The sequence below is a fragment of the Betta splendens genome, chromosome 3 (assembly GCF_900634795.4).
Source record: "Betta splendens chromosome 3, fBetSpl5.4, whole genome shotgun sequence".
Classification (NCBI taxonomy): Eukaryota; Metazoa; Chordata; class Actinopteri; order Anabantiformes; family Osphronemidae; genus Betta; species Betta splendens.
In genome coordinates, this window is record NC_040883.2 from 1,879,191 (window position 1) to 1,901,798 (window position 22,608).

The 22,608-nt window shown below is 48.8% G+C and overlaps 1 protein-coding gene and 1 long non-coding RNA gene across 16 annotated transcripts in view; one reads left to right on the forward strand and one right to left on the reverse strand.

Moving 5' to 3' along the window:
- The window catches only part of tspan4a (tetraspanin 4a), an 80,070-nt gene that overhangs the window by 31,261 nt on the left and 26,201 nt on the right, over positions 1-22,608 (reverse strand). For all 4 annotated transcript variants that reach the window (XM_029144102.3, XM_041069999.2, XM_029144101.3 and 1 more), the window contains one exon: positions 4,077-4,268. In XM_029144102.3, the coding sequence (XP_028999935.1) occupies positions 4,077-4,268 (192 nt within the window). The remainder of the gene's footprint in view (positions 1-4,076; positions 4,269-22,608) is intronic.
- The window catches only part of LOC114852059 (uncharacterized), a 63,989-nt gene that overhangs the window by 24,283 nt on the left and 17,098 nt on the right, over positions 1-22,608 (forward strand). For 2 of the 12 annotated variants that reach the window (XR_003785303.3, XR_003785306.3), the window contains 3 exons: positions 10,190-10,255; positions 15,814-16,047; positions 16,142-17,472. This is a non-coding gene — a long non-coding RNA (uncharacterized LOC114852059). Of the gene's footprint in view, positions 1-9,384; positions 9,400-10,189; positions 10,335-10,407; positions 10,617-15,813; positions 16,048-16,141; positions 17,473-22,608 lie in introns of those variants that run through there. The other 10 variants (XR_003785304.3, XR_008694181.1, XR_008694183.1 and 7 more) reach the window with 8 other exon arrangements.

Sequence of the window (22,608 nt, forward strand, 5' to 3'; positions counted from 1 at the left end):
TCCTGCAGGCGTCTCCTCTGTAAGACTTAATGAAGCGCAGCCGGTGCGTCTCCACCGCCTCCTGCAGGAGGAGGCACCCTGCGGTGCAGCGTCTCCAGACGCCACCGGAGCTCCTTCCGTGTCTGCGCCTTGTTTTACTGCAGCAGTTCACAGCACAGTAAACAAAGCTGCAATTAGTCTCTGGAGACGTGGGATTCAGGCGTCTTTAAGCAGCTTTTCCTGGCTTTATGCAGATGCATCATGATGAGTGTGTGTGTGAGCGCTTCACCCGATGCCCCTGGTTGGAGGAAAGTGGTGCTGCAGCAGAACCTCACAATGAGAAGAAGTGTGCGGTCAGAGTTCATGGAAGCATTGATTCCGTTTCCTTGGCAGCTGAAGATCCGTTCACGCCCGACGTCCCGTCCGTCAGCGGCTCTGGGATCGATTGGGCTGCGATTGAGCCGCCTCTTGTGGAGACGGAGCAGCATTTACGTTGATGACTGTGTCTGTGTGATCTGTAAACCGGCTCGGTGTAAACACTGATCTCACCCGTGTGAATCATCTGTGGTCGGGGAGTGGGCTCCGCGCCCTCCGTGGCCTTTGACACCCTCCAGTATCGACTGGCTGAACCCACTGGTGTGAAACATGACTTTAATTATCCCGTAATTACTGTTATAAAAATTTAATTCCTCGTGAAACCACAGGTCCCTAATTCACTGTTATTTTCTATTTAACGAGACAGGTATTGGATTTTCCTCCAGGATCTGTCATTATTAGTGTTTTAGACTCTGGTGAGTTAGACTTAGTTTAAATCTAAAGGTAGAAGCTCTGTGGTTTTACTGCTACTCTCACATCAGGAGTCTCAACAAGTTCAACACAATTTAATATATAGAACACCAACATCAGACGAGTTGTGGGGCCCAACAGTACATTGGCATTCATATTACATGATGCCAGAGTGACTAGCGTGGTACAGTATGTTCTGCTGTGAAAAATGGATGAAGTCATGGCTACGAATATGGAATTGTGTCTTATACATTTTGCAGCAAGGACGGGAGGAGAGTTGGAAATCCAGCTTCCTTGTTGCTGTGGTGCTTCCTGCTCACCGCGCTCTCACCCGGTCATTTGGGCAGAACCAGGGCTTGGTTCAGAACCGCTTTGATCCAGGACCCGTCACATGGAGACGCGTTGTGGCCAATGTCTTTGGAGCCCGTCATTGTCACCACACTGACACCTTTTGCCTCCCACTGTGTGAACCAACTCCATGTTGAGGTGCAGCTCTCAGCTGATGCTGAACGCTGTAGTTGCCTGTTATTGAATACTTTGTTATAAAACGTGTTTGAAGGTAAAACCAGCTGAAGCCAGAAGCTAACAGAGAAAACAAAACCTTTAAAGAACGATCGTTCCCACCGTGAAGCTGCAGCCGTTCAGTTTCCACGACTGGAAATCTGCTGCAACTCAAATATCGAACTGGAAAGTAACAAGAAAACAGGTGGAGCATCCGTCAGAACGGGACGCGACAGTCCCTCTCACTGATCAACATGCTCATTAGCGCTGCAGTCTGAAAGCTGAGGAGCGGCGGCTCTGTCAGTCACCGCAGCAGACTTCTAATTCACCCTGGCTCCAGGTTTGGTTTGGTCATAGTGGAGAAAATGTCATGGATGGCGCTAATGATCAGCACGAAGCCTCGTTCCCGCAGAGCTCATAATTGCTTACTCCTGCTGTGCCATTCTTCTAATGATTAATTCTATTTTTCCCCACACAGAATTATTCTTTCTGATAAATGCCGTGCGCCGCCGCTGCTGATTGCATGAGTTTGTTTCTTTATCACAGTGCTTATCCATCACGTGTGGATCAGGCTCCATTGTGTCAGCGAAGCTCGTTAGAAGTTGAACAAGTTTGGTGTTTGGAACAGCTACTTCTTGTGAATCCTCATCTGCAGCTGTAATAAGTATGTTTGTGTCATTGTGAGCGGCGCCCAAAGAACCCAGCGCTGCTTTAACATAACGTCACACTGGCACACGCTGCATCGTGACCCGTCCTCTCATCCATCATGACTAAGTGTGACTAACGCCACTGCTTCAGCCGCCTTAAATGGGCCGCGGCCGCTGTACTCACATTGGGTTTGCAGCATTTTTGATAGATTCCAGTGCCAAACAGTGGGCTGATACATATTTCTACTGCTGATTAAGTTTTCCACAACCAACGCACAAAGTTCACACAATGTTGACTGAGATGGACGAGAGGAAAACGCTCGAAACGCCGTTTTCCAAACAAAAAAAGCTCATTTATACAATTTAGCATCAATCTTTGTTCTGTCGTCTTGTGCAGCTTCTGCTCCGCTGATAGTAAAAGTTACTAATAGGTTATGTTTACTTCTGGAGGATTTCCACTGGAGAAGCTTTGGCCAGTGTTTTGCCAACACATGGGTGAGTTCATGAACGCGTGTTGCACCGCTGCTTCCTGTGATTACAGCAGCTGCTAAAGCTCCAAATGAACGAGAGACGCAGTTCAGCCGAGATTAGAGAAGAAACAAAAATAGCTGTAGGTGTTGAAGTGTAACAAAAACATGTTGTTGAGATTGTGGCTTGGTGGACACATGTTTAAATCCCCAAATAGCCTCTCAGAGGCGGGAAGGATTTCTCCCTGAAGCTCAGACATGTCCAGATTAACATCCTGTCGAGGCCCTGGAGCGAGAACTCGCATCTAATGACTTCTGCTGCTCGTGGCACCTGAAACTGAGCAGCAGGTGAAAACCAGAGCCTAAATGATATTTTTACCACTTAATGCATTTCCATAATTCATTCGCTGCTCAGCGTTTTCAGACAGTCCAGTGTGTCTGCTTCACCTGGAAGGAGAGCAGGCCAGTTGTTTGACAGACTCAACCAGCGCTAACGCGTGCACCCGGCTCGGTTCGGGGGCGCCTCCTTCCTTTGGACCTCCTCGTGCTCCGCTGCTGTTTCCAGATGTTCCCTTTCCTACAGACTGGACTCCTAATCATCGCTTGTGGGTTCGACTCCCTAGAGTTCAGTGTTTCTTGGCTCAAACTGTGAGTGGAGCCTGTTTTTACATCCTGGGGCAAGATGTTGTCAGGCCTCTAATGACAGAGAGCCTCATTTACACTAAGTCACACACACTCACATACAGTGAGGCTGAATTGGAGACGCTCCACTCAGACTTTTAGGCTTCATTTGCCACCAGGTACAAAGCTTCCTGTTAATTCAGCTTCCAGCGCAGCGCTCGGTTAGAAAGCGCACAGTTTGAACCAACTCCCGGTGATGCTGCTGAGAGCAGACTGTTCCTGAAGCAGCATCACTGTCGGCAGTTTAGTGATTTTTATCAACATCAACAGCAGCTGCAGAGAAACACAAGATAAGCTGTTGCAAAAAATATCGCCTAAACAAACAGCACTTCTAATCAACAGATCCATTGGAATCAGCTTTAAAAGTGTGGATTGATGTGAAGAGAGAAGTCTAATACACAGACGTGCGTGATGGTGACACAGCTGCTTCATGCTGTGCGTCACTTTGTGGATGCTGCAGGGCTCGTGAGCCACAGCAGCCCAACAATCCATGCTCCCCTTCATTAAAGCAGGTGTAAATGATAAACCGGTGCCACATGCACACACTTGTTCTCCTGAACCGATGAGAGACGTCAGATTTCTGTGCCTTATTTTCACCTTCTCAGCATTTTATCAGCCTTTCACAACTCGTTATATAGATTTTTTTCATCTTGCTTTGTACAATTACTGCTACGGGTGAGATATGTGGTAATGTGATGTTACTCTGCTACAAGAGTATGGGATCATTTCCAGTGCTCCATAGTTTATTGTACTCATCTGTTTGCATCCAAACTAGTCATTCTGTGGCTCTAAATGAGAACAGCAACACTGTGTCCATTGTACCTGACCTGAGACCAGTGTTGGACCCGCGCTCACACCTGAGGCTTGACTCTCTGCTAATGAGATCCGCATGTATCTTTTTGCATGTACTGTACACACCCAACACACACCTTAGCCCCTGGCGCAGTCACTAGCTTCAGCATCACATGCAGCAAACACACAACATTTCAGTTGAACATTGTGTTGTTGAACTTACCGTGAGCAGTATTGGACGACTCTCTTTGACAGCTCCCACGCAGCCCAGACAGCCGATCACCATGATGATAGTCCCCACCGCGATCAGCAAGTTGGCTGCCGACAGGGAGGGGAGGGATGATGACAGGGTGGCAAAGTTTCCCTGGGTCACAGAGAGCCAGACTCCCACGCCCAGTATGCCACATCCTCCCAACTGCAGGGAACACAAAGGCCAGAAGCTGTCAGCTGCTGCAGACGGAGCCCAGTCACACGGCCGCCACAGAAACACGGGCAGAGCTTTTGAACTGCGTGACAGTGGGGATGTGTGAAAGATAGAGGAGGGATGCTCAGAACAGCACCAACAATTGATGCAGTTCCACACTTGGGAAAATATGCCTATTTGCAGAGAGTTAGCGAGGAGATTGATACCACACTCACATCCCATAAATAAAAGGCTGCGCGTGCGTCCGCTGGGAAGCTCGGCACAAAGCATGGAGCCGGGGAAACGGCCAGTTTAGCTCTGTCCTGTCGCACAAACGCACTCGCAGCGCCATCACCAATAAACGTGTCGGAGCTTTCTCTTAATATGCACAACAACACAGGGAGCGGTTGCATATTGTGGTGTAATGGAGGTGCTGTGCTGGACTTTGCTGTAACTTATTGAAGTCTACCAGTTGCCTGGCAACTGGTCATTTTAAGTTACTATATTGTGATATGGACAAAATATTGCGATATAAGAGAAATGTCAAAACGTTGTGTTCAGGTCTCTTTTCTACCTGTGGTTTGACCCGACCAAATAAAGCTAATAATTCATTCAATAAGTGACCTTTTCGGGTCCGTCTCAGTCGTGTCCGACATTATTGCACCTCATATGTTCTCTTGACTTGTCGAATGTCATAAATGTGGCACAACCGGGGCTTGAGCTGTTGGATCTCAGCAGATGTGTAATGAAGCACAGGCAGCTTCTTCTCACTGAGGAGAAGTCCTGCCGGTGCGTTTTCATGATGACACAGTTCACATCTATATGATGGAAATAAGTCTGTTGCGACCCTGCGCGTTCACACTGTAATCATCTGGATTTGTGTGAAGGATCAGCTGCTGACCTTAAGCTAAATGCTAAATCACTGCGACAATTAGACGCTCAGAGACCGTTGTTACTGGACTGATTCTCACACGCACAGCTTCCATTTTTAAATGATAGTTTAGGAGTTGGAAACAGACTGAGATTTTTCTGGCATAGAAAGGTTTTAATTGTTTGAAGATGTAGTGACGATAAATGTGTTAGCGTGTTAGGCACTGTTCGAAACAACGTCCCTTCTGCCAACGTGTGATCAAACTAACAAAGTCACGTGTTCAGCAGAAACTCCTTTATTAGCGTTGTGTTCTTTAACTTCAGCCTTGTGAAATCAAGTTTGACACATTTAAAGCTGTGCTGAAGAGGAAGATTCTGGATTTAAATCCAGAGTCACTCCTTCACTCTGTTTCTTGATGTTGCTGTTGCTAATCGGGTGCTAACAGCTGCTAACTGGCTCCTGTGTTTGAGTTTTACTTTGAAGGGACTGTTTTCTGTTGCCATTGTTGTCGTACAGTTGGCTCCTACACAGCTGTAGTGTCGTTCAGTACAGTTGTAACGAAGCAGAATAAAAAACGCTAAAGAATGAAAACTCATCCTTCACCGGGTTTGACTTGTTTTAATCACAGAAGCCTGTTCTGGTCCACGTTGTGTAGGAACTGAAAGCTCTGTTTAAGGAACGTGAACGCGATATTAGGCGTCTCATCGCTCCCGCTTTAAGCAGGAGCGGCTTCTAATGAATTACAGTCAGACGGACCCGTGTTGTGAAGAGGCTCCATCTCTGGAGCTGGAAGCCGGCGTGGAGCCTGTTGTTTTTTCTTGAGCAAAATTCATCACAACAACATGTTTTGCCTTTGGAGGCATAAAATGAAAAACAATAGCATATTTATGATGCACATCAGTCAGGACCTTCAGATCCCTGTATAAGGAACATCCATCACACACCCTCTCCACAGGCAGTTGCCTGAACTCCCAAAGGCAATTGGATTTACATGGATAAATACACAATTATTACCCCCCCCCCCACTCACTCACACTCACTCACACACACACACACACACACACACACACACACGCTTTCTATTTCCAGGCTTAACACAAGATCTCACTTAATGAGCTCTTGAGCTGGAAGTAGGACAAGGCAAAAATAAAAGCACTTCTGTGGTTGAGGAAGGTCTCCTTTCACATCTAACGCAGCTGTTTGCAAATGAAGGGTCTTTGGGTCGGACCCTTATTCCATCCCACAGTGTACTGTCCAATAAAGCCTGGGAGGATGAAGGATGGGGACAGAGGAGTCCATGTGGGCGTTCAGGACACGCTGTCCAACGCATCACAAATCTGTCACAATATTTGTGATCACCGTTTTTCAGCAATCAGACATAAACGGCCGTCATGCGAGAAGCAGCGAAGCCCTCATTGAGGCCAGAACCACAGCGTTGTCTGAGACATGACATCTGAGGCCAGAGACGGAAACCATGTGCATAAAGATCCCAATGTTAACGTTCATTGGCAACGATCAAATGAAATTCTGAAGAAAATGGACTGAAGCCGCTGCTGTGAAAACACACATCACATCATTTGCCAGAGGCTGAAGAGGAAACGGGTCTGTGCCGTTACAACGGTTCTGCTCGTTTAGCTGCATTATGTTTAACGGTCCCACTCAACACTCAAAGTTTCCTGACAGGACGTTCAGAGCAAAACGCTTGTGGACGTCAGTATCAGATGTTTTCTTTCCATTTGCAGAGTAAAGTCGGCCTGAGGTTTTCATGTAACGCTGAGGACGTCGTCTCCAACGAGCAGCTGATAAATCGCTCCGTTTCCTCGGCACCAATAATCAATGGGTTGACAAATGAGTTCACACCAGAATCCCGAATAAAGGTTCTGGACCGGCACCAGTCGTTCCCAAAGTTCCTCCACAGCGTTTGCTGAGTTTGAGCCGTTATTGTGATTACAACTGTCTGGATCAGAAGCAGTGGCTCGAATCTTTACAGTCACACTGATTTGCAGTGTTTAAATTGTGGCCGCCGTCGGCGCCGCCTCCTCCTCTCAGCGGGTTTGTGCACTTCAAGCGGAGCCTCTGATACCGGCTGCTGATTGGGGTCCAGGCCTGAGCTGTTATCTGTGTAAAAACACATATAAAATACACAGACCTGCACTTAAATAGGCTTTATTCCATCAGAGAACAACTCTGGTGTCATTTGGATGATGAACGGTCTCTGGTCCAATTCCTGGTATAAAACGCACTTCATGAATGACGTCTGGGTTTGTGATGTTTGTGCTCTATGTAAACGGCCGCCTCCGTATAGAAACTCGCTCACTGAAAGAACCGGTGTGGTTCTGTGAAACCCCTCCTGACCCAGATCAAACAAAGGTGTTCTGTGACATCACTGTCCTCGTGTGCTTCCACACTGATGAAATGACAGCACATCCCCCAACAGAACCAGCCCCCTCCAACAGAACCAGCCATGGCCAACAGAACCAGCCTCCCCAAACAGAACCAGCCTCTCCCAACGGAACCAGCCTCGGCCAAAGGAACCAGCCTCCTCAAACAGAACCAGCCCCCTCCAACAGAACCAGCCTCCCCCAACAGAACCAGCCCCCTCCAACAGAACCAGCCATGGCCAACAGAACCAGCCTCCCCAAACAGAACCAGCCTCGGCCAAAGGAACCAGCCTCCTCAAACAGAACCAGCCCCCTCCAACAGAACCAGCCTCCCCCAACAGAACCAGCCTCCCCCAACGGAACCAGCCTCTCCCAACGGAACCAGCCTCGGCCAAAGGAACCAGCCTCCTCAAACAGAACCAGCCCCCTCCAACATAACCAACCCCCTCCAACAGAACCAACCCCCTTCAACAGAACCAGCCTCCCCCAACAGAACCAGCCCCCTCCAACAGAACCAGCCTCCCCCAACAGAACCAGCCTCTCCCAACAGAACCAACCCCCTTCAACAGAACCAGCCTCCCCCAACAGAACCAGCCTCCCCCAACGGAACCAGCCTCGGCCAAAGGAACCAACCCCCTCCAACAGAACCAACCCCCTTCAACAGAACCAGCCTCCCCCAACAGAACCAGCCCCCTCCAACAGAACCAGCCTCCCCCAACAGAACCAGCCCCCTCCAACAGAACCAGTCTCGGCCTCGACCGCTCCCTGCTGCTCCACAACCATTAGCTGAGTTAAACAGGTGAGGTCTGAGTCAAACATAACAGATGTTACATCAGCGCTGTGGCCTCGTGCCGCGTCTCTAACTGGACCAGCTTTAAGCCACTGATGAGTATTAGCCCTTCAACGCTCCCCATCCCCAAGAGGAAGTAGGAACTCTCAGAACCCACCATCGCAAATGTGATGCAGCCGAGAAGCGCGAGACTTGCGGTTGAATAGAATCTGATGACAATATGACTCCTCTTACATGAGAGTATTGTGTATTTACTCTATAGATGATTTGATTGATTAACGCCATCGTGCCTGTTTCCGTTCCAGCGTTCATTGTTCTGTATGAGCGTAAAAGCTGAATGGCAGATTTTCCCTCCGCTCTCCTGAGGGCTGAGTGTTTCATATACAAGCAACTGTTGTAGTCAGCAGGAAAGCGGTTTTATTTTGAAGTTGTGCTTATTATTCCGTCAGGCCCTGGTGGGAGACGGAGGATGAACTTGTTTTGAATGAACTCTGGTGTGACAGTTTTCCTCAGAAACTGAATAACTCTCAAAGAACAGGGACACAGCTATTGATTTTTCTCCTGTCAACAACTGCACCATGCTCAATAAAGCAGGTCGGCAGCTGTGAATGTCTCACTTATTGTCTGACGCTAAACTTCTTTTGAAGGACATAAAAATAAAAGCAAATTCTCTGTGGTTCATGAGCAGCGGAGTCCCAGGGGCTCCTCCAGGCAGCGTTAGATGCAGGTAATGATACGGACATGTGGCCTAAGCCTGCACACGGATACGACGCTGCTCGCAGCAGCATTAATTATTAATACTTCAGCATTTGTCATACTTTCATATCTTTACAGCTGTTGTACGGTGTCCAGTGAATGTTCTGTTCTGCATTATTAATACTTGTCCTCTAAAGGTTTGTGTGTATATTCTATTACAATTCATCCGTTGTACCTCTTTATGTAACACGGAGCCGTGTCTGGTAATAAACATCGGCCTCAAGGGTGTTCAAAAGATTTAATCCTGTTATTATAAACTGCTAAATGAAATCAAAGTAAAAAGCCCAAATCGTGTGTGTTTCTGCTGCAGTTGTGTCTCTGTGTAAACAGGAAACTGTGCCTCGCTGTCGGCTGTTTGCTGCCTTCGAAGTGGGAATTTGAAGATGCAAAACATCCTGGCCCTTGTTGCTGAGGAGCGCACAAACAGCCAGCGTCCCTGCAGCGCTCTGCTCTGCATCCTGCAGCACGGCCGCTGTTACCCACACGTCACCTGCAGAACGCACAGCTAATGAAGACCTCCGAATACATCACCTCTAAGCCAACGTGCTCCAGCAGATGTTACACAAATGAACGTGCTACACTAATTGGAAACATTGCATTTCTTCATAACTTGCTTCCTATTTTAGTCTGCGCTTTCTCGCACCAATCAGGTTTCACGTCGGCCGCCCATTAGCACAGACGGATTAATTTATTGGAACTAATTCAAAACAGCCTCCTCTGCCTGCGCTCGTTGAATCCATTCACAGCTGCACCAGCTTTTCCTGTGTCCTCCATTCATTTTCACAAACAGTGAGAAAAACAGCAAACGTCAAAGGCTCCGTTATGGATCATTGATCAAGACGTTTATATTTTGTGCTCCTATCGTACAGTACGTGTGAAGAGGACGACGGCATGTGACAGACTATTCTTTGAGTGTTGATGCATTTGGTTCAGATGTTTTAGTGAAGGAATTCTACTTTAGGCTTGAAACTTCACTGGGAGTCACACAAACCTGTTGAGAGTCAGTCGTAATCCTAATCTCAAGTATCTTTCATTCAGTGTTTGCGTTATGAACTAACAACCTGATGTGGTTCATCACATGGAGCTTCAGCAACGGGTCGAGTCATTTCATGATCCGTTCTGCTTCCTTTCACAGTTCTGTGCCATTAGTGGCTCCGAGCAGCGAAGATTAGACGACCGGTCCAACCTAAAGGTCAGAAAGGTTCGTTTTTCCATTGCCTCTTGTGACCTGACTCAGGATCAGCTGTTACAAACAGTGACCTCATGTCAGCATGGAAACGGTACAAACTGTTCCAACAGCAAAGCACAGAAATTGTGCTCATGGTATGTGCTTTAATTAATATTGTTTAACAGAGTTGGCTTCAACTTCCATTACGACAGATTCAGACCAAAGCGTGGCTGGTTTCAGTTGGACCCTGTGAGACGTTCTCCACTCCCTGCTTGTTTATGGTTCTAGATGATGTGTCCATAAAGTACAGCTATGGAGCAATAACCACTTAGTGCTTCTGTTTTCTGTGCTTAAATAATTTATTAAACGGTGAATATTTTCCCACAGCGCTTACAGAAATGATTGTGGGCCGTAGTTTGACAGTTGTTTGAAAAGGAGAGTGTGATTATGATGGTAGCGGCAGGATTCACTCATAACCGTGTTACATACAGCATCATCAGAGTCTAATCGGATGTTTGTCGCCGTCGTTTCTGCCAACTGTGAAGGAACCTCTAGTCCTGAGACCACATGCGGTGCGATCACAACTCTTAAAGGATCACACACAAAGCAAAGGGAGTGAAGTGCAGTCCTGGCTGTGCGGCGTGAAGCTTAACCACGGCCGCGGTGACAGCCGCGCCTCAATAATTACAGCATATTAGTCATTATTTAATTGTTCGCTGCGTTTTCACAGTCACGAGAAAACCATTAGTTCCACAGGCCTGATGGAAGCAGGGGCGCATTTAGAGCCAGTAGCAGAGTGTGAGCTGTCATCCTCCCACGAACCCGGTGGAAATGGAGTAAAAACCATCTTTAACTTTACCTTTGTGTTGGACCGAGTCACGCTGTTAAGTGAAGCATGATAAAAAGTGAGTTGACAGCTGATCTGGCTGCAGCTGCTGGTCCCAGTTCACTGTCTGACTGGGATGAGCGCTGGGTGGCTGTGGGTTCGTATGGTGGAATAATGAGGAGCCGTAGGTGGAGGTAACCTTTAGCAGACGAGCAGGAGTCAGATGTGGCAAATGTTACTGTAGCAGAGGGACACACACGTTCAGGGGGAGTAATGACTTTTTTAAAGGTTCTGGTGATGTGTGTGCAATCACCAGAACCGCAGGCTGAGCTGCTGATTGCTGCTGTGCGCTGCAGAGCGGGCTGCCTGTTAATCTGCAGCGCTTTCTGGATCTGCAGCCAAAAGCGCTGGAAAGACCAAGACCAACGCATTTGTGTCCGCTCAAGGCGTTTGGCTTCAAGATCCAAAGATAAATATGAGCTGATTTAGAGAATCAGAATCTCAGCTTCATAAGATGCTGTTTTACATAAAGAGGACTGTGTTGAAACGCAGACTTCAGGGACGTGTTGCTGGATGACGGGACAAGCTCATGGCTTTACCTGTGGAGTGCTGATGGTTGGGATGTTCTGTCTGAGGCTCCGTGTGGAGTGTGAATGTGTTTGGTGAGAGGTCACGTCACATAAAAGCCAGGTTGTTGGTGCTGTACATTCGTTTTGCTCCCTGTGCTTAATGACACACGTGAAGTCAGCTCATGGCTGTGAAGCTGCAGCTTTCTGACCCATCAGTGTCACAGGGCACATCTGGGAAACACCTGGCGCTCACATGTTCCAGCTCTTCTGCTTTATTCAGTGTGCTCTCATGTAAATACCAGAAGTTAATATTCTCCTTGTGACCTTTCAAAAACCAGTGATTTGGCCTCACTTTGGTAAATGAGGTGATGCTGGACTCTAGTTAGTGTTGAATAACAAAAGCAATGGTTAATGTAGTACCTCCATTTTAGTGATATGTGATTTGTTAAAGAAGGACCTCCAGCAGCAGCTCCAGGTTTAATTCCAGTGTTTGTGTGGTTGATGTGGAGTTAGGAGCGCTGTGTGCGGCAGTGCTTCTGTTAGTAGCACAGTATAAGGTCAGTGTATACGTTTCATAGAGCCTAAAAAAGCCCAGCTCTTCGTTCTGACAGAGAGCTGAACCCAGACCCGCAGCCGCTGTCTGGATACGAGGCTTTGAGCCGCTGCAGCCGCGGCGTCGCGGTGCTTTTGCCTCTGGCATCCCAGCGCCTCCTGACTGAGGCTCATGAAGCGTTGCAGCCTCACAGACACCGTCGCCTCTCGCTGCTTGTTTGAGCCGCGACGCACCTGCAGAAGAGGCCGCGCTTGGCACTCGCAGCCTGACCCACTTTCCTCCATTAGAGCCTGGCAGCCTCTGCTCATTCTGGAGCCTCAGAACCGTCTGGCCCGGTCAGCAGAACGGGAACTGTGGAGGACTTCAGCAAGTACCAAATTGAAACTTGTGCAGCAACAAAATGTAGTGATCCAGATTTGAAGTTGCAGTAAATCTCACATCTCTTTCCAAGCGCCCAGCTTTTCTTATTCCAATTAGCACATGTTCCCTTCCTGTTCAGGCGCTCAGATGATGCTCCCATCTGGACTTGGCTTCAGCGACAACCTGCGCCATTAGTGCTTCCTATTTAGTATTTAACATGGAGGCCTATTACTTCGTCTGTTGCGTATCCAAACAAGACATCAACTGAAAATACGCTTTTACTTCCCTAAACGGAGACGCTCTGCTCGAAATCGCTGCCTTTGTTACACGTTCGTCAGCACATCTGCAGTTTGTATTTACTGTAATTACGTACAGGTTTCCAGTCTTCACTTCAACAATGCCCTGTCTGTTAGAAAGATGAGAGGAACATAGTTCGTCTCGCGTTTTATGTTATGATGAATTCACTGTTGCCGCTCTCACATACTGTAAGTGGAAGCTGAGATATTGCTGTGCAGCTTCCACTGTGCTGTAAAGCCTCCTGCTGCCGTCTTCCCACTCCCACTCTTGGAGACTGGGACACATTAAAATACTAATTTGGGCTGGAGGCATTGTTTAAGTTGGATGTTTGCTGCCAACCTCGAGAACAGGCGATCTCCAAACCTGCAGGGGTGTGGTGTCTCCCTCACCGGGACCGGCCGGCTCCTGCTTTACTGTCCCCTTATTAGGTGCTGTTACGCTGCCATTGTCTTGGCTCTGTGTATGTAGAGGACCCTGTGGTCCCATCCCAGCTTTACGAGAGCTTGTTATGTTTTCAGACTGGTTCTGCAAATGAAATGACGAAATGTGTAGTCAAACAATGAGCAGAGCGTGTCACTTGGCAACAGGCAGCCTCACACCGATGATGCTGTGCAGGCTTCATTAAAAAAATAATGCTTTTGTCATGAATGTGGCTTCCTCAGAGCTTAAGATACAAAGCGTGTCAAATCCTGTGTAAAGCCTCTCAGTCTGGAAGTGCAAGAATCTGAAACCACAAATCAGCAAATGCATAGTTCATGCTTCAATGTATTAAATATAGAGAGAGTTCTACCACAGAGAGAAGAACCATAGCACGGAACCAACAGCAGTTCCTGTAAATCCTTGTGAAATCAATAATCAAGACTATCTTGTTCATCTACACTGTGGCCGAAAACAGTCAGTTCTAATATATAAAGACAAACATGTGATTCTCCCTCAAAACAGCAGCAATGATCAGTTTACTGTAAAATACAAAAAAGAAAAAGAAAGATGTCAATGTCCGGAAAAGATCATATAAAATGAGGTCATGTGATCTTCAGGCGCGTGTGAGCTCCTCCTCTGGTTAAGACGTCATATACTGTAGCTACTGATCCCTGATCAGTTCTAGGCAGTTGCTGTGTATAATACAGTCTCTTTCATACTTACATAAGACACGTGGTCACATCAGCACAGAAAAGACAAGACTCCAATAGTATTTGCAAACCATTAAATCCAAATTGTGCCTTAAAGGGACGAATGGGGGGACGTACGCTAAACAGATGCGCTGCTGCTGGAACCTCTGGGGGCTTTGCTCCTTCAACGTGCAGTTTGTGATCGCGTCAGCGCTGGGAGTTTTGTGAAGCAACTGTTTTTTTAGGTAACAAGATCAGACAGAAGACAAATCCTGGGACTTTCCTCAGTTTTATTTTCTATTTGTTCTGCTGTTGACAAGATTGTGCCGTTCTGCGATCCTGTCAGTGCGCATCTCTAGGAGACCACCAGAGGAAGAAGCCTGCTGCAAAAAGCCTGCAGCGATCGTGCAAACACAAACCGATGCCTGTCCGCCCCAGCCGCCCCCTGCACTCCTGCCCATTTGTATTCATAGAGATGATCAGGCAGCGCGGCACAAACATTTAATGTACACGCCACCAGTTGCTGCCACAGGACGCCTCCCGAGTCACAAAGGGGCTGCAGTTACACTTCGCTGTGTTCAAAGCGCGAGCGTGCGAGGCGTCACGGAGCATTTAGGAAGATTAAAGGAGAGGAGGGGCTGCTGGAAGCAGGGGCTTATTGCCTTCACGCGCTCCCTCCCAACACCGAGGCTGAAACCGGCGCTCCGTAAGGAAGGATGCTTTAAGAAAAGATGGGTCACAAAGAGTCTGCATCGCAGCGCCGAGCCCGAAACATAGCTCCCTATAAATAAACTGGCAGAAAATGGAAGACCCATGGAAGATGGAAGGAGGCAGAGGAGGAGAAGAGACTCTGCAAAGGGTAATCAATACATCTCCAATCTCTGGAGTCGTCGGTGCTGCTCTCGGCTGGCAGCAGCGCACGCATGCATTCAAACTGATACACGCGCGCCTCCAGACGCCTGCAGGTCTGCGTTCGTCACATCGACTGGGATTGGGAGGAGACGGATTTGTTGCCGCGGCGCCCAGTTTGTCAGACACGGTGACAGCAGTCATCCAGACCCCGGGCAAAGTCAGAGCGCAAGGACCGGCTCACATGCTGTACGGTTTATGTGCTCCGGCTTATTTCCCTGACGCCCGCTGCCAAAACGGGCCCATAAATCATGCAGCGCGTGTGCACGAGTCTTAAGCGAAGGCCTCTCAGTAACCGTCCAGTTAAACCAACATCTGTGCAGAAATACATTATTGCCTTTCGTTTGATGTCATGCATGTTTATTTCATGAGTATGTGACTGTTTATGGTTCTCACCTGCATGTGAGCGAGGCCCAGTCATTCCACAGCGCCTCCAGTGATTCCAGGCCGGCGGCCTTTCAAAACCGCCGACTTCTCGTTTAGCGTCATTATGAAATTACACTGTAGTGTTAGTAGTAAATTGCCCTCGGCCGCCGGCCCCACGAGTGCTGCCTGTCTTAATGCGTCCCCCCTCCCTGCTCCTCTGCCTCTTCACCATATGCACACAAATATATCAGCCTCCCACAGGACACGGAGATAACACACGAGCTAAGACTCACACAAACATCACGGGACAGTTCTACAGAAGAACGACTAATCTGCAAAAGCCTTTGAGATCATCATCAACAGCAAGAAGAGTCTATTTACATGTTTATGTCCTTCTGACTACCACATATATCACATATAACAGTAGTTATGCAGTGAAGTGGCAGCACAGAAAGCCTTTTCACCCTCGTACGTATTTTGTGGCTCTATTCAAGTTGTTTTGGATGATTTACCTCCAAAAACCACCTAGTTTTCTCATAACCTGACTTAATGCAGTAGCTCATCTGACTCACTGCATGTCTTGTATTACTTTCTGCCCCTAGTGCATTCACATGCAATAAATTACTGATATCATCACTGCCATGGACCAGGGAGCTCCTGAAGAGCAGCCCATTATTTCTGGGGACATGGAAGTGGTGCGGGTTCGGTCTGACACCACACGCCTTCACATGACGAACAGCCAGATATCGATATGAAGCAGGATGAGGACGGCCTGCGCTGCAGCTGCAGTCCGGCATGACGGGTGTGGATCTCTGGGCTCTGAAGCCACAGCAGAGGTAAAGACAGAAGCCAGAGTGACACACAGCAGCACAGACAGGTCAATGTTTAAGTGTCAAGTACTGAAACCCAACCAAACACATTTGTCCATAGCTGCAACCAAAGGATAAGTCGACCCTGTGGGATGAGAACGGACACAAGTACGACATAAAACACGCGTAAACCCAAATCAATACACACGCAATCAACACAGCAATAAGTAAATAGGTCGAGCGGAAGTCATCAACCCAGAGCACCTGGACCTCTCAAACATGTCAATACAGTGCAAATGCTCAAATTAAAATCCTCCAACCTGCTGTCTGTGTCCTGCAGATAAGATGAGGTGCGTGGTAAACAACAGCTGATTTAACTGCTAGCACAGCGTGACCTTAGACACGGGGTCAGGGTCACCTCCTCAGCGGAGCCTTCATCACGCATGCACACGGCACTAAAGCGCCCTCAAACGCCACGTGAACGAACCGGCGCAGGGCTTTTTTCAGACTAAGCAGAACGTGGCGTCACTGCAGCAGCGAAGGCGCCTTGGGAGGAATGCTTTATGCCTCTGAGGGGTTCAGGTGCTTCATTCACCTTGAGCTGCTGCACAGCTCCACTGGACCTTTCATCAAACGAGACCACTGACGGATGAAGGGTACGGACATCTGTGTCATAAAGTATTTAGTGAAGACAGTCGGGGAAAAGGCTTCACAGAACACAAATCTGCAGTAATGTCCTATTGGTCACAACGCAGCCGACCTTCCTGCAGGAAAAATAAACATCCGCTGATGCTTAAATATTGATTGAGTGAACAGTGAAAGGCAGAATTTAATTGTTTAACAACGAAGCTAGTGGGAGCGATTGTCATGTGGACTCTGAGGGCGTCAGGAGGGAGCGGTGTCTGCACTTTAAGGTGCCGTAAAGGCGCTCGTATAGCTCAGCCTTTATACAACCATGCAGAGCAATCATCAAACTGATGAGTCCCAGGAGACGGACGCTCACATCAGCACCGTTAACAGCGGGAGCACACGCCTCAAAGCAGATGCATCTGGGCCACGATGATTTACATACAATGACCTATTCTGGTCTTTACTGGTCAGCAAACTGCTGCAGCAGAAAACAATTATTATTTATATCAACCCGGTGCCAAGACTTTTGATTGATGCCACAAGGCTCCCAGAGCAGATTAATGATGGATGTCCTGATGCAGCATGAGCTCAGCTGCCAGCGGCTCCTCAGGTTGTCAGTCGCTGCATCACCTGCTTCACACGTTGCAGAAATAAATGGAGCTGTGTCACGTTCCCTCCTGACTGGACTGAAATAGCTTCTACAAATATTGATTTCATGCTGTTTGACTTCGATAATCATCCCTCTCACGACTGCAAGACAGTGCAAAGTTTTTAATGGCATTTTTGGATGATCACGTTCATTAAAATGTCCTTGACCACATGAGACCAGGACATGAAATTAATTATAGCTCGAGCCTCTAAAACGTGCGTTTTAAAGAGCCAATTGTTGCAGATCTTTGCAAACTGAGCTTTTCTGCTAACAGTTTGTCTCAGTGTCTCTATACATTCAGTCCAACACACACACACACACACACACACACACACACACACACACACACACACACACACACACACACACACACACACACACACACACATAATAGGGAACAGGAGAAAGGCACGTGCCTGCTTTGTTCTCCAATAACGGCCCCATATTCCCATTGAGCCCTCTGACTGCCCTCTGGTGCATTCAGGTGATACTAATGACAGACTGAAATAGCTATCGTCTCACTGTGTGTGCAACACTAACTAAATAATCCCCCCCGGAACAGAATGCGGACCGATCTGAAGCTGCCGCCTCACACGCCGCTTCCGAACGCAGCGCGCCGCAGATGAGAAACACCTCGGCAGCGTGCTGTAGGGAGAAACAAATCTGTGATAGCGAAGTATGAGATCAAACAACGTGGGGAGGGGGTAAAGAGGAAGGAAGGAGAGAGAGGGTAATAGAAAACTCAGCGGACGTTGACCAATGAGACATGTAGCGGAGAATGGCAGCGGCATAACAAATCACAGCTAGAGGAGAGAGGAATGGAAACCAATAGGACCGGCCCCGCATAAGAAATTATTAATGGAAAAGGAGGAAGGAGAGCAGAGAGGAAGCGTAGGGGGCACCATGTAACAAGGAGCGTCCCATGAGGACAGCATGACAAAACGCAGTGTCAGGCAGCGTTACCAACAAGGAGACAAAGAATGAAATGGGGAGAGAGACGGGGAGAACGGGGAGAACGAGGAGCGTCGCCCTGAGCAGCTCCTCTTTACATCAGCGGAGGCTGCGCAGCGCAAGGGAGCCTCCGAGTGCGAGTCCGAGTTTGAGTTTGAGTCTGAGTCTGACTCAGAGTCCAAGTCCGAGTCTGAGTCCGAGTGCGAGTCTGATTCCGATTCCGAATCCGAATCTGAGTCCAACTCCAAGTCCAACTCTGACTCAGAGCTTGAGTCTGAGTCCGAGTGTGAGTGCGGGTTCGAGTTCGAGTCCTAGTCCTAGTCTGAGTCCGAGTGCGAGTCCGAGTCTGAATCTGAGTCCAACTCCGAGTCCGACTCAGAGTCTGATGGAGCAGGTGCAAAGCGCAGCTGAAGCAGGGACTCAGGTCGTGATGTGATCAAAGTAAGCGACAGATAAATGATGACAAACGCCTGCTCAGCACTGTTTGCTCTCAGCCCGTGTGTGTTCACGCTTCGGCTCAGTCGATCCGTCTACACAGGCCCTGACGGCCTCTCATCCTGCCTCGCTGCCGCTCTCCCACAGCAGCTCCTCTCACATTTTAATTCCTTGTTTCTTAATTGTGCTTCTTTCACATCTTACATCTCCTCTGTCTCCTCCCCCCTCATTCACCAGCGTCATTAACACCTCGTTCCCTCCCGTCTCCCTCTCTCCCAGCTCCATTACACCTCCTCCCCCATCCTCTGCTCTTGCCATCATTAGCTTTCTTCTCACTGCGACTCGTGCACATCTCTCTCCATCACCTCCTGTCTGTCCCATTTTCTTTGCTCCCCTGTGCCTCCCCATCAGACCTCCTCCGTTCACCTTGCCTTTCATCTCCCCCTCATCTCCCTCCAACAGTCACCACCTTAAATCACCACGGTGACCACGGCCTCCTCGGTGAGGCAAATCCTCCCGTTGTGAGAGAGGCTTAGGCTCCAACAGGCTCCACCATCCAGCGCCGGTCCCAGAAAGTGTCCGGAGACGGCTCTGTCAGGAGGATTGATCAAATAAAAGGCTGCTTCTAAGCTGTTTCTGCTCGCATGCTCTCATGCTACAGCTGCACAGCAGGGAGCCTTATGCCACAGAATGAAACAGGTAATAGGATGGAGCAGGATATTTCAAAGGGCCTGTGCATTAAATAGAAGGGGATGGTAAAAAGAAGGCAAGGCAGTAAAAGGCGTCATTGTACGCAGCCCCGTCGCTGTGGTTCCAGCTGAGGCCAAACAGAGCGGATCAGCGCCGCTACGGAACCAGCTGATTTCTCCAGTCCAGGGACGCACGCGATGGGTTTAAAACCAAAACCCGTTTTAAGATAATTCAATTTGGTTTAGTGCCTCTCAGCTGAGTCCACGCAGCTCGTGGAGCTGCTGGGAAGTAATTTGAGCTCATAACCGACAATGTGCAGAGAAAGAATCCAATTTTCACGTGTAATTACTTAAAACCTCGTACTTAAGGGCTTTAACGCGTCTTTAGCTGAACTATCTGCAGCGTCATCAGTGCGGCGACATGAATGTCAGCGGGTCAATCAGCCCCAGAGGCATCATGGGCCTTCCCTCTAACTTAGGAACCCCCCCTTTAAGTCCCATTAGCTCTGTAATATTTCAGTAATTATTCAGATCAGGAATCCTCTGTTATCTCCAGCGAGTTCATTAGCTTCTCGCACGCCTCTACGTCACCCGCTTCGGATGCTATCACCGCTAACATATGACATGATGAGTAGGTATCAGCCCATACATACTGTACGGGCCAGTAGGTACCTACTCTACCTACTCGCTAACAGATAGCATCTAGCTAAGTTGCTAGCTATTGCGGTTAAGGTTAGGGTTCGTGACAGTCGATCCTCCGTCTGACAACAAGCGTTCAACGGCGCCCCTGCTGGTTCAGTTGGTTTATTCACCCGAGCCTTACGAGTAGATGACGACAACCTACTGCACCTACTCACCGCTGGCAGTAGGTAGAGTAGGTGCATACATAAGGGCTGATGACCAGTGATAATGAACCATTGCATGGCGTGATAACGAAGTGTCGTGCTACGTTCTAGATGCTGCGTGCGCTGTCAGAAAGTGATTTGAAGGTGCTTAAAGAGAAATTTCTTTTCGGTTGAAAGCGAAAATAATAGCTCTGTGGCAGTGTTGTGTAATTCTCAGAAATCAGTCTTTATTCTTTCCAGTACCTCATTTTACAACCTCTTGTACTTGCACTTTAGTAAACAGAGCAGAGCAAAGCGAAACGGGCACCGCGGGCAGAATAAAAGCTCAGCGACAATAGAGGTGTCGGAGAATTAAACCTGAGCTTTCTGAAAAGAAGCGAGCCGACGGCAGCTTGAAGCAGCGGTGGAACCTTTCCCACCTCCACCTCCGTCCAGCAGCTGCCACCAGTGGAAAGTCCTGCATTTATTCAACGCTTGTGGACGCGGCCGCGACTTTCACCAGGCTCCTGCACAAAATGGCCTCCAACGTTCCCTTTAACCCATTAAAGGGCCTCCAACGTTCCATTTAACCTGTGCTGAGCAGCAGCCTGTTAAGGTTAATCATTGCTGGCGTGTAGTTTGAGCAGGCAGCTCAGGGCAGATATGCGCTCCCATCACAGAGAATGGGCAGGTTGTTATGGGGACGACTCCTGGTGTTGGTCAGGGAGACGCATGCAGCACGGTGCATCCGAGCCCCAGTGTGACGGCTGAGCTCCACGCGCATTCACTGCTTGGACAAAAACGTCCTATATTTGTAACTGGCTGCTCTGTTGATCCATGGCAGATGGTCCAGCAGCTAATGTGCTGTGTGTGTTAGTTGGTTTTGCCTTCGGAGAATCTGAATGATTTAAATAAAAACTGAATTTTAAAATTTCCAACTGGAAGGAATAATGATATTATTCACTTACTGTTCTCACATTTCAGCATTAGAGGAGCTACAACGTTTCTTGGGTTGGAGGTTGGAGGTGCAGTGTTTCCTACAATGAAGGAAAGCTTTTTATACCCATAATGAGCCGGAGCTGCAGTTCCAATTGAAGCATAATTTAAAGGAATATCAAACAAACTCCAGATCAAAGCTTTAGTCCTTCAGCGCATTCATTTCCTGCCAGTGTCGTACGTATTTACAGGAAATGTCCAGAACACTTGGAGCAGTAAACAGTCTGAGACGAGGCGGCTGAAGGAAAGAGCTGCCTTCGTCATCAGGGCCAAAAGTGCAGACGTGACACACGTCCAAAGACGTGTGTCAGGAGGACGTTTGGGTTCGTCCGCGTTCGTCTGCGTTCGTCCGCGTTCGTCCGCGTTCGTCCGCGTTCGTCTGCGTTCGTCCTGAAGCCACTAATGAAGCTCCCCCAGTGCCACGCGTCCATAGAGCCTGGGTCCATGAAGCCATGAAGCCTGGGTCCATGAAGCCATGAAGCCTGGGTCCATGAAGCCGGGGTCCATGAAGCCATGAAGCCTGGGTCCATGAAGCCGGGGTCCATGAAGCCAGGGTCCATGAAGCCAGGGTCCATGAAGCCAGGGTCCATGAAGCCCGGGTCCATGAAGCCATGAAGCCGGGGTCCATGAAGCCATGAAGCCGGGGTCCATGAAGCCATGAAGCCGGGGTCCATGAAGCCAGGGTCCATGAAGCCTGGGTCCATGAAGCCATGAAGCCGGGGTCCATGAAGCCATGAAGCCGGGGTCCATGAAGCCAGGGTCCATGAAGCCCGGGTCCATGAAGCCATGAAGCCGGGGTCCATGAAGCCATGAAGCCAGGGTCCATGAAGCCAGGGTCCATGAAGCCAGGGTCCATGAAGCCCGGGTCCATGAAGCCATGAAGCCGGGGTCCATGAAGCCATGAAGCCGGGGTCCATGAAGCCTGGGTCCATGAAGCCTGGGTCCATGAAGCCGGGGTCCATGAAGCCATGAAGCTGGGGTCCATGAAGCCATGAAGCCGGGGTCCATGAAGCCGGGGTCCATGAAGCCATGAAGCCGGGGTCCATGAAGCCATGAAGCCGGGGTCCATGAAGCCATGAAGCCGGGGTCCATGAAGCCTGGGTCCATGAAGCCAGGGTCCATGAAAGGCAGCAGAGGGTGAAATAGGAGCGGCCGTCCTTCACTCCTTTAAGAGACGGATGAACGGCCTTTGATCAGTACGAGACTCCACGAGGGTTTGATTGTGGCAGCTACAAAGGAGCACGGGGCAGAGGTGCCTCTTGGAAATATGCAACCTGCTTTGTGGAGAGATTGATTGGACAAGTGAGCGTCTCCTTAGAGAAGCAATTTCTTTATCTCAGCGAGTAGATTATTGTGTGAGGCTGCGTCGCTCTGCCTTTCTGCCCGCTCTGACAGGAGCGCGTGGGGACGATGA